Here is an 18,301-nt window from a genome sequence, read left to right as displayed (position 1 = left end):
GTCGCACGTGTATCAACAAAGTAGTGCCAAGCGTGTGCCTGTGTCCCATAAGTAAAAGGCCGGCTGGATTGACCGCTAAAGGGTGCTGTAACCCCCAAAGGGCAGTCCAAACAAAATAAAAAATTATTTTCTGTGTTTGTGTGCGCCTTAGCCGCACGTATATATCAATATAACATCAATGGAGGACCAAACTTTCTCCGATAAAAATAAAATAGGGAAAGATCAAGAACCACTTCCTCCTAGTGCTGAAGCTGCTGCCACTAGTCATGACATAGACGATAACATGCCATCAACGTTGTCTGCCAAGGCCGATGCCCAATGTCATAGTAAAGGGCACATACAATCCCAAATGACAAAGTTCAGGAAAATGACCTTGAAAAAAACATTTAAATCATCTGAAGAGAAACGTAAACTTGCCAATATGCCATTTATGACACGGAGTGGCAAGGAATGGCTAAGGTCTTTCTCTATGTTCATGACTAGTGGTTCAGCTTCACATGACGATGGAAGCCCTCCTCCCACTAAAAAAATGTAACGAGTTAAGCTGGCAAAAGCACAGCGAAGAACTGTGCGTTCTAAGAAGATATCACAAATCCCCAAGGAGAGTCCAAGTGTGGTGGTGGTTGCGATGCCTGACCTTCCCAGCACTGGACGGGAAGAGGTGGCTCTTTCCACCATTTGCACGCCCCCTGCAAGTGCTGAAAGGAGCACCCACAGTCCACTTGCTGATATGCAAATTGAAGATGTCACTGTTGAAGTACAATAGGATGAGGATACTGGTGTAGCTGGCGCTGAGGAGGAAGTTGGTGAGGAGGATTCTGATGGTGATGTGGTTTGTTTAAATCAGGCTCCGGGGGAGACAGTTGTTGTCCGTGGGATGAAAAAGCCCATCACGGTCATGCCTGGGCAGAAGACCAAACATTCCACCTCTTTGGTCTGGCAATATTTCTATCCAAATCCGGACAACAACTGTCTTGCCATATGTACCAAATGTAAAGGTGGAATAAGTAGGGGTAGGGACGTTAACCACCTAGGAACATCCTCCCTTATACGGCACCTGCAGCGCGTTCATAAAAAGTTACTGTCAAGTTCAGAAACTTTGGCTAAGACCGTAAGCAGTCCAGGGACACCTAAATCCCATTGTCCTGTTGTATCCAAGCGCCTGCAAACCACACCGTCAACTCTATCCTCGTCAATTTCCTCCTTAGTCAGGATCGGAAGTAGTCCTGCAGGCCATGTCACTGGCATGACTGACTCTCCTATCCGGGATTCCTCCGGAGGATCCTGCATTGCTACGCCTCCTGCTACCGCTGCTGCTGTTGCTGCTGCTGGGAGTCGTTCATCATCCCAGAGAGGAAGTAGGAACACCACTACTTTTACTAAACAATTGACCCTCCAACAGTCCTTAGCGAGGAGGATGAAGTACGACAGCAGTCATCCTGAAGCAAAACGTATAACTGAGGCCTTGACTGCTATGTTGGTGTTAGACGTGCGTCCGGTATCCGCCATTAGTGCAGTGGGATTTAGACAATTGATGGAGGTAGTGTGTCCCCAGTTCCAAATCCCGTCTAAATTCCACTTCACTAGGCAGGCGATACCGAGACTGTACAGAAACGTCAGAAAAAGTGTCCTCAGTGTCCTGAAAAATGCCGTTGTACCCAATGTCCACTTAACCATGGACATGTGGACAAGTGGAACAGGGCAGACTAAGGACTATATGACTGTGACAGCCCACTGGGTAGATGTATCACCTTACGCAGCAACAGCAGCAGCGTCACCAGTAGCAGCATCTCAGAAACACCAGCTCGTTCCAAGGCAGGCTACGCTGTGTAACACCGGTTTCAGTAAGAGGCACACCGCCGACAACCTCTTAGAGAAACTGAGGGAAATCATCGCCCAGTGGCTTACCCCACTTAGACTCTCCTGGGGATTTGTGATATCTGACAACGCCACCAATATTGTGCAGGCATTACATCTGGGCAAATTCCAGCACGTCCCATGTTTTGCTCACACAATAAACTTGGTGGTGCAGAATTTTCTGAAAAGCGACAGGGGCGTTCAGGAGACGCTTTGGGTGGCCCGAAAAATTTCTGGCCTATTTCGCCATTCAGCGACTGCGTGCCGAAGACTGGAGCACCAGCAAACACTCTTGAACCTGCCCCGCCATCACCTGAAGCAAGAGGTTGTGACGCGGTGGAACTCAACCCTCTATATGCTTCAGAGGATGGAGGAGCAGCAAAAGGCCATTCAAGCCTATACATCCACCTATGACATAGGCAAAGGAGGGGGTATGCACCTGACTCAAGCGCAGTGGAGAATGATTTCCGTGTTGTGCAAGGTTCTCCAGCCCTTCGAACTTGCCACACGTGAAGTCAGTTCAGACACTGCCAGCTTGAGTCAGGTCATTCCCCTCATCAGGCTTTTGCAGAAGCAGCTGGAGAAAGTGAAGGAGGAGCTAGGACGGAGCGATTCCGCTCGGCATGTGGGACTTGTGGATGAAGCCCTTCATTCGCTTTGCCAGGATTCCAGGGTGGTCAATCTGTTGAAATCAGACCACTACATTTTGGCCACCGTGCTCGATCCTAGGTTTAAAGCCTATGTGGTGTCTCTTTCCGGCCGACACAAGCCTGCAGAGATGCAAAGACCTGCTGGTGAACACACTGTCAGCTGAATCGGAACGTGACACGTCAACAGCTCCTTCTTCATTTTCTCCCGCAACTGGGGCTGCCAGGAAAAAACTTAAGTATCCTAAGCAACCCGCTGGCGGTGATGCAGGGCAGGCAGGACCAAGTTTGGACATCTGGTCCGGACTGAAGGACCTGGCAACAATTTCTGACATGTCTACTGTCACTACATATGATACTGTCACCATTGACAGAATGGTGGCGGATTACATCGGTGACAGCATCCAAGTAGGCATGTCAGACAGTCCATACCTGTACTGGCAGGAAAAAGAGGCAATTTGGAGGCCCCTGTACAAACTGGCTCTATTTTACCTGAGTTGCCCCCCCTCCAGTGTGTACTCCGAAAGAGTGTTTAGTGCAGCCGGGAACCTTGTCAGTGAAAGGCGTAGGAGGTTGCTTCCACAAAATGTGGAGAAGATGATGTTCATAAAAATGAATTATCAACTCTTCCAGGGAGACCAGCCTCCAGAACGTACAGAGGGACCTGTGGTGGTGGATTCCAGTGGGGACGAGTTAATACTCTGTGAGGATGAGGACACAACACTGAAGAGGGTGAGGAATCGGTGGATGAGGAGGACATCTTGCCTCCGTAGAGCCAGTTTGTGCAGGGACAGATTAATTGCCAGCTTGTTTTGTGGGGGCCCAAACGAACCAATCTTTTCAGCCACAGTTGTGTGTCAGACCCTGGCACTGAAATGATTGCTTTGTTAAAGTGTGCATGTCCTGTTTATACAACATAAGGATGGGTGGGAGGGCCCAAGGACAATTCCATCTTGCACCTCTTTTTTTTCTTTGCATTATGTAGAGTTTGGGGCCTAGTTTTTCAAACTGCCATCCTGTCTGCCACTGCAGTGTCACTCCTAGATGGGTCAAGTGTTTGTGCCGCCCACTCGTGTTGCTTAGCATAGTCATCCAGCTACCTCGGTGCAGCCTTTTGGACATAAAAACACTATTGTGAGGTGTGAGGTGTTCAGAATAGACTGGAAATTAGTGGAAACTAAGGTTATTGGGGTTAATAATAGCATAGGAGCAGAAAAACCAACACATTCTGTGATTTTAGCTGTCTTTATGCTTTTTAAAAAAAGAATACAGATCCAAAACACAAAACCCAGAACCCAAAACACAGAAGGGTGGTTTTGGCAAAACCAATCCAGATCCAAAACACGAAGAAAGATCCAGATCCAAAACACAAAAAGTGGCCGGTGCACACCCCTTATATATATATATATATATATATACCTTACACACTCACACACAGATATGTCACACACACACACACACTTACCTTGCACCATGTCATTAGACCCCTCCCCTAGTGGAGCCAAATTATGTGATTCTAAAGGAACTGCATTATATTGTCTCCGTCTCCTTTCGATTAACCCACGAATCGCTGCATTTTACCGTGAGGTAGGCAGGGCTTAAGAACATGGAGCCTGCTCTCTAGTCTGTCTGAGAGGGCATTTCTGAGTATTTAGAACCGCCCTGCGGGCGCTACTGGTGCCCGGAGAGTCTTGAAAATGCTTCAAACAGCTGTAATTATGGCAGGGTTCTTCCCTGTAGCAATACTGGCTGCAGTATTGTACCCTGATAGCCAGAAGCAAGGGCTGTGGGTGAACGATGGTGCCACTGTGCTTTGTGCGGCTGCATCAGTCACACACTGCCAGTTATGGCCCTAATAATAGGTAAATATAATTGTAAAGCATTAGAATGTCGGATATGGGTGATTATGTAACATTAATTTAAAAAACTATATTAAAAAATCTGATGCAGTGGGTTTATTGTTTTTATATAGAGACTTTTTGCGGGTTCATCGGCCAGCCACCAGGAAGGAGGCAATGCCAAGAGTACATTGTGAACTAGTTGATCAGCCAAATTCATGCACATCTAGTATACCACAAATCCAGTCATTTAGATTGTTTGACCAGTACAATTTACATCTGTGCATCTTGGTGGCTAAAGTTAGAGATTTTAAATTAGTTTTCCTAAAGAGATACATGGTAGCTCTTCCTGTTTATTATCATTCTCACTTGTAGCTTCCTCTTCTTTTATCCCAAACACCTCCTGGCCTCCCCTATCTCTTCCCTGGCCCTTCCCCATGAGGCCATGGCCCTTTTTCAGGTGCACTATCTTATGTCCCTATTTAAAAAATGGGCAGTGGGGGGGCGCCAATGCTCTCTCTGGCACAGGGCACCAAAGAGTCTAGTCACGGCTCTGGCTCTTATTACAGTCGCCCTATTACACATTACTTGTATGTATAATAAAGCTTATTATTTTGCCAGCTCTCCTCCACTTATCAGTAGTGATGCTGAAACTTTTCTAAAAATCGTTCTTGTAGTCGACAAATCTACACAGAGGAACAAAAAACACCTGAGACGCTTATATAGAACCAAACCACGTAGAGTAAATTACTGTGATTAAGGCAGCTGCAATTAATCAAACTCTGTATAGTCTGAATAAAAAATCAGAGCTGAAAAAGACATACAAAGCGGAGCTAAAAAACAGGAATAGAAATTGGGAAGCTGCTAAAACTTCATAAACATTTATTAAACATAATAGACATAGAAATTTTCTATCATAGATTAGCTATATATATAAAAAAGAAAATGTGCATTCCTAGCTAAGAGTAAATCAATGGAACGTTTCAATGGACAGATCTACTGTGTATGTGGCAGAAAGTTTTTAGTCCATAGACTGGTAATAATTGCAAATATATTGTTCTCCAGATGTATATTTGATATATAAATGCCCACCACAATGGGTTGAATCCAAAGCCTCAACACACAGCGATTACTAAAGGAACTGCATCCTTAGTAGAGGACAAGGTATGTCTTGCAGTAAGAACAGCTGCAAGTGTATAGGGCACAAACTGTCAGTGTGCTGGTTAGTATGCAGCTGTAAATACTGTAGCTGTAACACAGGCTCTGGATATGTCCCTAGGGAGAGATGCGTCTGATTACTTTGGAGATCAGCTGTAAATGGATAAGCCAAAGAATTGAAGCACAAGCCAGAAATCTGTCTGAGCATAATTAAACCCCTAGGTGAATTCCAGCAAGGCCCCTGTAACCACATACTGTAACTGGCTAATATTTTTCTCAAAAATGCTCAGAAATTAGGGATGAGCAGGTTCAGATTTCTGAAATCCGACCCCCCCCCCCCCGAGCCCCCCCGATCCGAGCCCCCCCGATCCGAGCCAGATCCAAGTCAGGTGCGAGTTTTTCCGCCTGACTCGGATCTGAAATCGAGGCAAAACGTCATCATCCCGCTGTCTGATTCTCGCGGGTTTTGGATTCAATATAATGTCCCCTCGTCGGCGCCATTTTTCACTCCGGCTGTGGACAGTGAAATGGGAGGGTGGGAGTTGTGCTGCTGTTGTTGTCCATATTGGCTGTGTCCACTCCAAAGTCCATAGGGGCAGGCTACGCTGTGTTGTGCAGTCTGTTTTCCATAGGGGCTGTGTCAACACCAAAGTCCATAGGGGCTGGCTGGGCTGTGTTGTGCAGTGTTCCATAAAGGCTGTAGTTCTAAAGGGGGTGCTGTAGTGTTGTCCAGGGGGTGCTCTGTCTATCAGGGGTGCTCCCAAAAGTGCAAAAATAAATATTTTTCTGTTTGTGTGCGCTGTAGCCACACGTGCATCAACAAAGTAGCGCCAAGCGTGCGCCTGTGTCATAACAAGTAAAGGGCCGGCTGGCTCATCTGTTAAAGGGTGGTGTAACCCCCAAAGTACACTCCAAAAAATAATAAAAAAATATTTTTCTGTGTTTGTGACTTGTGTGCGCTGTAGCCGCATGTGCATCAACAAAGTAGTGGCAACCGCGCGCCTGTGTCATAAGTAAAGCTTGGTGGGATGGAGTCTGGGCACCACACAAATAACTTTGTTCATCACAGCCCAGGCTCCCCCAGCCACCTTAGTTACGTTAACAAGCCTAATGCCAGGAGCGAGAATGAGGAGAGGGAAGACCGGCACACACTCAGGTCCTAACACACAAGAAATGTGAACAGGAGAGCAGGAAGCAAAGCAAAGTCCCGCAAGCCAGGTGTGTTAGGGTGGGAGTCCTGTGACCCTATGGGATAGAAGATGAGGATTTAACAGGTACTGTAAGCACATAAATCTCATTTTCTTCTTCCTCCATAGGGGACACAAGCTCTACGCTGGGACGTCCAAAAGCTAATCCTCTAATGGAGGGGACGCTGGGCTGCGCTAAGGACACTTCGCCCAAAAGCTGCATCAGGGGAGGAGAGGGTGTCAAAGGAATATAACTTCAGGAATGTATGGGCAGAGGATCACGTCGCGCCTTATACAGCTAATCCACAGAAGCACCACAACGCACTGCCTAGACGAAGTTCCCACTAACCAGGTTGAATGAGCCCTCACCATAGACGGTGCAGGAAGGTCCGCCGCAGCATAAGCGTGGTGAATAGTCAAACGGATCCATCTAGCCAGTAATAAACTAAATCAGGACAAAGAGAGCATCTGTGTAACATAAGTCCTTTGTCCTGTCCACATAAATCATGAGAGCCCGCACGACATCCAAGGAGATCTCCTCCGGAGAAGAATCCGGAACCTGGAAAAAAGGAACCACAATCATGTGAATCCTAGAAAAAGCTTTAGGAAGGTAGCCTAGTTGCATATGAAGGAAAGCTCTGTGCTCGGGAAAGATTAGAAACAGAGAGCGACAATGACAATGCGCTCAAGTCCAACACCACCGAGCAGAATCTATGGCAAGAAGGAAGACAGTCTTCCAAGTAAGCAAACTAATGTCCACCGTGTCCAGAGGCTCAAAAGGCAAAGACTGAAGGGCCCTGAGAACTAAAAGACAAATTCCAAAGAGCCACCAATGGTACAAATGGAGGTTGTACGTGGAGGACAACCTGAATAAAGGTACAAACATCAGGCAACATCGCAACCTGTCTCTAAAAAAGAACAGACAGGGCTGAAACCTGCATTTTTAGAGAAGCAAATCCAGCCCCGCCTACAAAAAGGAGAGAACTCGAGAGAGTCGGAATGACCTGGGGTTAAGATTCCTAGCCAAACACCAGTCAAACTAAGTCCTCCAAACCCGATGGTAAATTCCACCCCATCAAAGTGAAACAGGCCAGATCCGGATGAAAGCACGGGTCCTGAGACAGAAGATCTAGCCGCAGTGGAATATGCAGAGGAGTGTCGGAGAGGCCCTTAAGATTCACATACCACGTACTTCGCAAGCAATTGGGAGCCACCAGGATCACGTGACACCATCCAACTTCGATTTGCGGAGGACCCCACGGAATCAGAGAGATTGGAGGGAAGATGTACAGGAGCGGGAAGGTCCACTGAATGAATAGAGCATCCACCAGAAAGGCCTCCGGATCTCTGGTGTGAGAGCAGTACCTCAGAACATGGTAATTGTGTCAAGACACCATCAGGCCAATGTCCAGCAAGCTCCTGCAAAGAACCAGGAGTTGAATGAATGAACATCCTGATAGCTTAGGAAGTCCACTTCCCAATTGTTGTAAACTGCTGACAGGGATATAAGATGCCTTTCCACTGATAGGAGAATGCGACTGACATCCCACGTGCCGCCTTGATGGCTCTTTACAGTCATAGCATTGTCGGACTGTATCTGGACAGGGCTACATCCGAAGAGGAGGCAAAGCCCGGTAAACTGCTTTGAGTTCCAGAATGATGATGGGCAATTGGCTTTCCTGAGTCGACTACTGAGCCTGTAAAGTCTGTTGACAGGTTACCGCCCCCCACCACCGAAGACTTACGTCAGTGGTGAGGAGGATCCAGTACTGAACCCAAAAGAGATATCTCTTGGTCAGGTGGGACCCTTGGGGCCACCACAAGAATGAGTGATGCACTTCCTGAGAGAGAACAATCATCAGAGACCTGAGCTGTAGATGGAGATTCTAGGCCATTGGAACTAATCCCAACTGGAGAGGCCGGATGCAGAAACAAACAAATCTTGGACTGTATGTCCCGAACCTTGTCTGCCGGGAGAAACACCCACTGAGCCCTGGAGTCCAGCAAGGCCCCCAAATGCACCATTTCCTGAGAGGGAGTCAGAGAGGATTTTTTCCAATTGATGACCCAACCATGAGCCTGGAGAAGATCCACCATGACCCGAACGTGCTCAGAGAACCTTTTGAGACTGGGCCAGGAGAAGCTAGTCATCCAGATAGGGATATATTCGGATTCCCCTGCTCTGAAGATGAGCTACCATGACCTTCTTGAAGACATGAGAAGCCGTGGAAAGTCCAAATGGCAAAGCTCGAGATTGGAAATGATCGTCTTGGACTGCAATCTTGAGGAATCGCTGATGACTGAGACGGATGAGAACATGCATCCTGGATGTCTAAGGAGGCTATGAAGTCCCCCGGTTCCATGGCTAGAGTAATGGAGTGAAGCAATTCCATTCAGAACTTGTAAATCCACAAATACCTGTTCAGAGACTTCAGGTTGAGAATTGGACAGAATGACCTGTTCAGCTTGCGAACCAGAAACAAACTGGCATAGTATCCTGCGGAGACAAGGGAACTGGGACAATGACCCAGGAGGTCAGCAGAGAGCGAGTGGACTCCCTCAAGGCTCCTGCTTTCTCCTGATCCAAAGGAAGACCTGTGGAAAAAAAACTGGGTCAGAGGATGCTCCCGAATGGTCAACATGTAACCCTGGGACACCAGCCCTCTTACCCAGGCATCCTCTGTGGTCGCCTTCCAAATTTCTGAAAAAAGAAGAAGCAGCTAGCCTTCCACGCTGGTGTCCCCCAGGTGGAGGCCCTCACAGTCACGCAGCAGGCTTTTCGACTGGCTTAGTTCACCAGGAACAAAGCTAGAAGGCTCTTCTAGCAGACACTGAAGAGGCCGAAACCTTGGAAGTTAATATACCTGCGTATATAGCAGATTCCCCAAGATAAGAAGCCACCTCCCGGATATGTTCCACGAGAGACAAAAGATCATTCCTGTGGGTGCCTGAAGTAAGGCCATCTTCCAGGGCGTCTGCCCAGCGGCTGATGGCCTTGGCAACCCAGGCTGATGCAAAGGCCGTGCGATCTACTGCTCCTGCATTAGAGTAAATAGACTTAAGAAAAGTTTCCAGCTTCCTATCCGTCAGATCCTTTAGTGATGTCGGGTTAGGAAAAGGAAGGGTGGTATTCTTGACTAGGCGGGCAACATGCGCATTGACCAGAGGAGGAGACTCCCATTTAGCACGAACGGCAGCCAGCAGAGAATAAAAGTAAGTAATGTGCTTAGAAACCAGGAAACGCCTATTAGGATGGGACCAAGCCTCCGCCAAAAGGTCCTCAAGCTGTGCTAAAGAAAGAAATTCTGAAATTGCCTTCTTTTGCCGTTTAAACACTGGAGCATTGGACACAGGGGCCGGCTCTGCATCCTTGATTAGTAGAACATATTTAACTGCTTTGATCAAGGAAACGACGTCTACCTGAGGCTGGTAATCCTCTGGATTAGAAGAAGATTCCACATCAGACAAGGGTGTAGAGCTGTCCCTTTTAGAAGGCCTATGCTTAGCAGTGCGCTCTATGGCCACCCAGCATCCTGTGAGGAGGGGAAAAAGAGAGGATGACCCTGGGACAAAATGCCTCTTATGAGAGAAAGCGTCCAGGAGTGGGGGAGGAGCCCGCAGGGAGAGCCTCCCCCCTTCTGGCATGGACTCCAGGGCAAATGGCCGCCTACATCCGCGGTTCCCCACTGCCCAGCTGTCCTGGTGGTCTAGTGGAGAGGACCTAGGTCCCCACTGCCAGCACTGCCGGTGTCTCCCTGACCGGCATTGAAAGCCGCGATCACACAGCTCCTTGCAAGCAGGGAGCCGCCTTACCTGTCCCCATGCTGCACCAGCTGAGGCTTAATCCAGTGTCCAGCACTCCGGCCGAAAACGCTGAACCAGTCGCCAGCACTGTGGCTACTAGTGCTGGGGTGAAGGAGCAGCAGCGTGGGCATCCTCCAGGACGCCTAGCGCTGCATACTCATAAAACACACAGCTTACACAGTGTGCCACATGCTGCAGGCACCAACAAAAAACTAAGGTGCCTGTGGCTGGGGGCCATAGGGGTATAGGGGGAGCCTGGGCTGTGATGAACTAAGTTATCTGTGTGGTGCCCAGACTCCATCCCACCAACCTATACCAGCGTAGAGCCTTTGTTCCCTATGGAGGAAGAATACAGGCAACCAAAGTAAGAGGTTTGTAGGAGTATTTTTATATTTCATTCTGTAAAATACAGGCAACCAAAATAAGGACTGGCAGAGTCGAGTAGCAGCAGCAGAAGGTTTTAGAAGAAAAATAGTCTAGTGCAGGACAGATAGTAGCGGTGAAAGTCTGGTTACGGCAGTGGTTCCCAAACTGGTAGCAGTGGCACCCTTAGGTGCCACAGGGAACTTGCACAGATTAATGGTCCAGTACCAAATTATTCATGGTCAATGTGATAGGCAAAACCAGTTTATGCCAATCATAATATATGTTGAGAAACAGAGGTGCACACCAGTCCACCACCACATAACTGAACTTAAGGATGTCAGATAAGCACAGTTTACTTAATTTTATAATTATTGCGGAATTTCTCACTAAAAACTTTTGGGCGTGAACAAAATGCTTAAAGTCTAGGGCGCCATAATTAAAAAAGGTTTGGGAATCACTGGTTTAAGGAAGGACCAGTAAGAAAAGTCGATGAAGGAGATTATGAGTGCATAAATTAGGGTTTCTTTAGTGTCTTCCACAGGATATATGCATATTCTGGAAAGGTTTCTTAGCTGTAGATAATAGTGCTTAAATAAATATTGAATGCAATCTTGAGGCTCAGGGGTTACTTCTGTATTGTCAATAGAAGCAGAATTTGAGGTTCCATTCAAGAACAAATGGCAGAGAGATATTCATTAATATGGTCTAACACGGGTGGTTAGAGATCCAGATAGGATAGACAGAAGTGGGTATCACCTGAATATATATAGGAGATATGGATCTAAAAAAACAAAAACTAAAGAAGCAGTTGGATAACTACAAAGGTGTCAGGGGTTGGTTTTCTTGTGGACCCGGAGTGGATACAGGCGGGGACACAGAATCAGAACTGTAGAAAAACTTGGGTTGTTTAATGAATGGAATGGTAGACATGAAAGAACCAAGTCCAGGGCAAAAGTGGAGATGGGTCAGACTCAAATTATAAGTCCAGCAGCAAATAATAAAATCCGGAATGAAGGTAACAGGAGTGGAGCGATAATGTTTAGGTATGTCCAGAGGGAAATAAACTGTAGACAGGGGTCGATGCGGTAAGAAGGTAGTCTGACTGGTGAGTGGGAATACAACAGTAGCTGGAGGAGGAGTTGCTGGTAGGTGCTGGGAATCCTGAGGCTACCTGAAACCGGCAGGGAGCTAGGCAGAACTGAAGTCAGCTGCGTAGAGGAGCTCAGATAAATGTGAACAGACTTGGCTGATACACGTTGCACTGGCAAAGTAAGGGAGCTGTGAACTCCCTAAAATCACCAACAGCAGAGCGCGATTGACCGGACAAAACAGCTGACCTTTAGGGGATTTGTTCCCTAGGTCACATGGCCCAATGCAAGATAGCGGCGCCCATAGAACTGCAGAGTGTAAACGTTGTGTAACACTCCCATGCTGGCACGGCCTACCAACAAGGTACCACCAGATGCATCCCGTGCCAGTCTCCATACTCCAGCACCGCCACCAGAAGGCCCACACCAGGGCGCCCTAACGGGAAAAGACAGCGGATTTACCGGTAAGGAACCCCTGGTCGTGACAAAAGGGAACTTAGATGTGAATACTACTCAATGTTATACATTCCCCCTTGTGACATTTTATCCCTGACATTGTAAAAAGAACGTAAGCAGATCATATAGAGCTCATGTATAACTAAATTCCTTGCTATGCATGTGAATGTTTTACAATACAGGTGTACTTATACATACAGTGCATTCTGTTTTACCTGAAATGGTTAGCTTGAGATAAACATGATGTCCCACTGGAACCTGAAGATGACAGCCCGGAGGCATCTCAAAGCAGAATAATCTGGTATTGTGATTGATGTCCGTGTGTGAAGATAGTCTGCATTTCCTATAATATAATCCTTTAGGGAGATATATTTAAATGTGCATGATTATCAGGCAGATAATGCTACTTAATAATACAATACATGACAGTCAAACAGACATGCAAATCAGTTTCTGTTAAACAAGTAATTATGACTTCCACTTGAATATACAGTAAGAGTACTAATGGCAGACCAGCAAGCACATAAATCCACTCCTCCTTGTACAATTTAGTTAGTGAAGTTAGTGAAGTTGGCCAGGTTAGGTAAAGCTAAGCATGATTAAAACCTGAAGAAATTACAGTTAACCGAATTGTGGAATTAGTGGCTATAGACCACTGTATACGATGGACCAAGAGGTACAGAGGTGGGCTCTTCAGGCTAATCCCCAGACTTTTGAGGATTTAGCCATGGTCATTGTGCGGTACTTCACACTGGGAAATGCCTGAATTTGCTACGAATGTGGGGAGCCAGAACATGTTTGTCGTGAGTGTCAAAAGCGGTCAGTACCCATGGAGTACGCGACAGGCCAGTTGGCCAGATCGTTTTTCAGCAAGCGTACTGGGTTTTCGTCTCTACGAAGTTGTCTTTGTTCAGAAGGTCGTAAAGTCTGGGCCCAGTTGGAGACAGGGAATGAACTATCTATCATGTCCAAGGAATTAGTTCCAGAAAAAGCGGACCAAGTTCTACCCCCTGCAAGGGTGCTATGTGTACAGATGTGACCACATACATCTTACTTCCGTGCGCCGTGCTACTTGGTAGTACCAAGTGTCTTTTCATGCAACTTTTTACCTTCAAATGCGTCCTATTCACAAAGTGATGCAAATAGGATGCACAAGCAGCATCTGCTGATTCAAATGATATGTGGCATGCCTACAGTATATTCTGTGTGTATCTGCATTTGAAACAATACGTTACAGTGTCAGCGGTGTTGACACTATAGCATAGCATGTCGCATGAAGATATAGCCTCAGGGTTGTTCCCAGGTACGGAGGGAGTTGGGACATGCTCACCATCTGACAACCTGGGTGTAATGTGTTTGGCAAGTCTGCTCCAGGTTTTGCAGCCTGCTGAGATCTTCAGCCAGATAATCTTGAACATGAGAATTTGGCTTAAAGTTCTCCTAAGAACAAGGTTCAGCGCTCCTTATGCTGAACAAGTCGGCCAGGCGATAGGATGGGGTGGTGGTTAGTGTTAGGATGCAGGGAACAGGAGAGTCCATTAATCTGATGTGCTTAAACTGTAACTGAAGATGTTAACTAACTGCTCTGTTTGCTGTTGTGAAAAGCCTGACACTGCTGTGCAGTAGCTGTTGAAGTCGAATAAAAAACTTACTGCTTTGACCATACCTGTTGGAGGTATTTCTTCCAAGTTGTCAGTAGACTGTTTCAGCTGGGCGCTACGCCATGTATTTTAAAATGACAAAATGCACAATGCTGAAACAGCCTGCCCGCAGCCGCCCCGACGTGCGGGTGGGAAAGGTTTCGGCTTAGCAAGCACAGCACGGTATCTATTCACAGTGAGGGGGAGCTTGGGAGCAGCCCAGCATCTCCATAAGTGCTGGGCATGCCCCCTAGAGTGACAAACAAGGGACGTGCACACATTTAAATAATCAACGATCACTACAAGTTTGTAAGCAAAATTCCTATAGAAAAGTATTACTTGATTTAAAAAACTAGCATGTGTTAAGATTCAGAAATATGTAGACCAGTGTTTTTAAACCACTGTGCCGCAGTGAGCGGTTATTAAGTGTGCCGCGGCGGTCAGCTCAGCGCACTTGTACTGTAGTGTGTTTTATTCCTGAGGAGGTCAATGTAGTGTGATTTATTCCCAAGGAGGCCAATGTAGTGTGTTTTATTCCTGTGGAGGCCAATGTGTATGTTTTATTCCTGTGGAGGCCAATGTGTGTGTATTTTTGTATGTGGGAGCCAATATGTATGTTTTTTCATTGGTTACGCATGCCGCATCGCCAGATAGTGTGCCTTGGCAATTTAAAAATCTTGTGTAGCGTGCCTTGAGTTGAAAAAGGTTGAAAATCACTGACGCAGACACTAAAATATGAATATAAGTTGCAACCCTAATGCAACAAAATTACAATGCACGGGGATCCTGGAAACTGGTGCAGGCATTGCATGCAGGTACTGTGTGCAACTCAACCACTAACCCAGTGGTTCCTAAACTGTGTGCCGCGGCACACTGGGGTGCCTCGGGACAATTGCAGGGGTGCCTCAGATTGGTGGTCCAGAACCAAATAAAATTCTTTATGGTCAATGTTATTTAAATATGTGCAAAAAAGAAGCACAAACCTGTCCACCACTATATAACCAAACATAAGGATGACAGGTCAGCACAATTTACTTCACTGTACTACGCCACTACAATTTTTTCTGAATTTCACAATAACAAACTTTTGGCTTAGGGGTGCCGTGAAAACAATGCTGATGCACTACGGTACCGTGATTCAAAAAAGTTTGTGAACCACTGCACTAACCAATGTAAAAAGACAGAAAGATTGCAGGAATCGCTGACTTCCTATATAGAAATAAATTCTCCTAACGACACTTCTATAACGAATCATTGGTGTGCTCTTAAGGCGGTTATGAGAGGTGCTGCTATACAAGCTGCAGTCAAGATTAGAAAAACCAATCAAGAGATTCAACTTGTGTACCAATCTGAATTTATTAAACTAGAAGCGCAGCATAAACGATGGCCAAATGATTCTCTTGTCCTTTCTGCTCTACTCAAGGCCAGGAAGAAGCTAAATAATTTGCATCTTTCCCAGGTCCAACGTGCTATTACCAAATTAAATCAAAAATGTTATACTCTTGGAAATAGAGCAAAATTATTACTTGCATGTAAACTGAGGGAAAAAAAACATTATTAATAGGATCAAATGCCTTTCCAAACCCAAAGGAACTTCAATTTCACATCCTAAGGAAATAGTTCAACAATTTGCTTCCTATTATGAAAAACTTTTTAACCTCATCGAAAATCCCTGTATACCTCAGCCTTCTTAAAATCCGATTAATGTTTTTTTAGATTCTGTTTAATTGCCGCGTCTTTCCCCTATAGATGCAGAAGCTCTGTGCTCCCCTTGGAGCGATGATTAAGTTTTAATGAGCTGTTAAACCCCTTAAAAAACATAAAGCCCCTGGCCCAGATGGGTTTATTAATAGCTTCTATATACAATTCCAATCTACTCTAATCCCTATATTAGTTTACCTTTATAATGATGTGTCTCATAACTCATTTCCTAAAGAAATGTTAAAGGCCCATATCATTACTATACCGAAGCCTGGCAAGGATCCGACATTGTGTCAAAATTATAGACCAATAGCTCTATTAAATTCTGATGTTAAAATATATGCAAAACTAATTGCTAATCGAAAAAATACTATCCTTCCTAATTTGGTGTCTCATGATCAAGTGGGGAGACAGGCCCCAGATAATACTAGAAGACTTTTTTCCCTTGTGGAAGCTCATGCTGCTCGCCCTGTACCTATGGTCCTTCTCTCTCTTGAAGCGGAAAAAGCTTTTGACAGGCTTCATTAGCTATTTATGACTCGGGTCCTTGCTAGGTTTGGCTTTTCTGGATTATTTCTGAAAGCTATTCTAAATCTATACTGTCCCTTCGTCCCGTGTCTACAGTAATGGTTTTCTTTCAAATAGTTTCGATATTACTAACGGGACAAGACTAGGGTGCCCCCTTTCGCCTTTAATATTTGCCCTAGCTATGGAACCCTTGCTGAAAAAATTAGATCTTCCCCTTCCTTCGAGGGTTTCTCTATTGGCTCCACTCAGCATAAGATATGTCTTTTTGCTGATGTTGTCCTCTAATTTGTCACAAATCCGGACATTTCTTTACCTGTTCTCCATACTGTTCTTCAAGAATATTCTTCAGCATCGTACTATAAATTAAATACCTCAAAAACGGAAGCATTGCCATACAATACTGATCAATCTTCCTTACATATTCTTCAGAATCAATATCCCTATGCTTGGTAGACTTCAGATCTTAAATATCTAGAAATTAAAATACCTTTAAAATTACGGGATGTTATAACGTACAGTATAACTATCAGCCGCTTCTAGAACAATTTTCTGCACTTACTAAGATGTGGGTAAACTACGAAATCTCTTGGATGGGACGCCTTTCCTCTGTGAAAATTATGTTACTACCCAAAATCCTTTATTTATTTAGAGCTATACCATGCTCAGTCCCGACAAGTCTTCTAAACAAATTCTATTCAGTTATTTATCTGTTTATTTGGAAGGGTAAACAACCTCGTACAGCTAGAGCTTGCTTATTTAGATCTAAAGCTAAAGGCGGTTTGGCGAGCGCTCGCTCTAAATCAGGGCGTGTTTTTTTTTTCTCCAGGCCGCTCGCAAAGCTGTTTTGTTTTGTTCTGTTATATAAAGTATTGCAGAGTGTATCACAAAATACCAACCAATATTGTTATTTCTATAAACTTTGGTTTATTGATGTGTATGATCTGTAATGATTTTTTTTCCCCTTTAATAAAAACTATTTGAGTTAAAAAAAAAAAAAAAAATGCAAAAAGATGGAGCAAGCAGCGCCATGCATCGCAACACACATCATTGTGCTTAATCTGGTACTTTATACCAATTTCTTTGCAACAAAAATACTAATCCTAGGTACTTAATACACTATTAAGCAACTTAGTATGCGGTTATGATGCAAATAAGACAGTAGTAATAATAATAATAATGTTATTTACATAGCACTTTTCTCCTAAAGGACTCAAAGTACTTTACATTTGATTTTAGAGCACAAAATAGAAAACAAGTTTAACAAGGGACATTAGTGAAATGCTTGGGTGAATAGGTGAGTCTCCAGTTTATTTTTTAAGGATTCTAGAGTGGAGGCTTGTTGAGCTGTGCGGGGAAGTGAGTTCCTTCGAGTTGGAGCTACAAAGCTGAAAGCTCGATCCCCAGATGAATTCCGGGAGATTCTAGGTACTGTTAATAGTCCTTCGTCAATCGATCGCAGTAATCGAGTGGGACAGTAAGAAATCAAAAGCTGCATCAGGTACTTCAGGCCCTGGTCATGTAGGGCTTTGAAAGTCAGTAAGCCAATCTTGAAAACAATTAACCATCTGACAGGCAGCCAGTGAAGGGAGTAGAGAATGGATGTTATGTTGCTGAAATAGGGCTGGTTAGTTAAAAGCCTGTCAGCTGCGTTTTGTACCATCTGCAAGCGCTGCAATTATTTTGCTGGGAGACCAAGATAGAGTACAAAAGTCTATGAATAGCTACTCATAGCAAAATAGGTCATGCCATGCGTCTCACGCCATATAGCGTAAAAATAATAGGTGCATGAGGACACATGTAAAATGATTCTCTTCATGTATAGTTACAACTAAACCTACTGCATGTCAAACTAACCTCTTTGGGAACTTTTAAGAAAAGTGTCATGACCCTCCAATGATTGTCCCAAGCTCTTCCAGACAATGTGATCCTCTTTCTGCAGAATCAATTCTATGTTTCCAGTCTTCGCTGAAGCATGAACTAGATAGAAATGTAAATCATGTATAATCTGTTATCTATACATATCAACTACTA

General features: G+C 45.1%; 1 protein-coding gene across 3 annotated transcripts in view; it reads right to left on the bottom strand.

Moving 5' to 3' along the window:
- Nucleotides 1–18,301, bottom strand: part of CYB5R4 (cytochrome b5 reductase 4) — a 217,597-nt gene that overhangs the window by 41,965 nt on the left and 157,331 nt on the right. For all 3 annotated transcript variants that reach the window (XM_088470543.1, XM_088470545.1, XM_088470555.1), the window contains 2 exons: nt 18,125–18,247; nt 12,617–12,757 (listed from right to left, as the gene is read on the bottom strand). In XM_088470543.1, coding sequence (XP_088326669.1) covers nt 12,617–12,757; nt 18,125–18,247 — 264 coding nt within the window. The remainder of the gene's footprint in view (nt 1–12,616; nt 12,758–18,124; nt 18,248–18,301) is intronic.

Source organism: Taudactylus pleione, unplaced genomic scaffold (genome assembly GCF_031769625.1).
Source record: "Taudactylus pleione unplaced genomic scaffold, aTauple2 ptg000015l, whole genome shotgun sequence".
NCBI classification, from domain to species: Eukaryota; Metazoa; Chordata; class Amphibia; order Anura; family Myobatrachidae; genus Taudactylus; species Taudactylus pleione.
The sequence above is the reverse complement of the archived record's forward strand: the minus strand, read 5'-3'. Positions and strand labels throughout refer to the sequence as shown.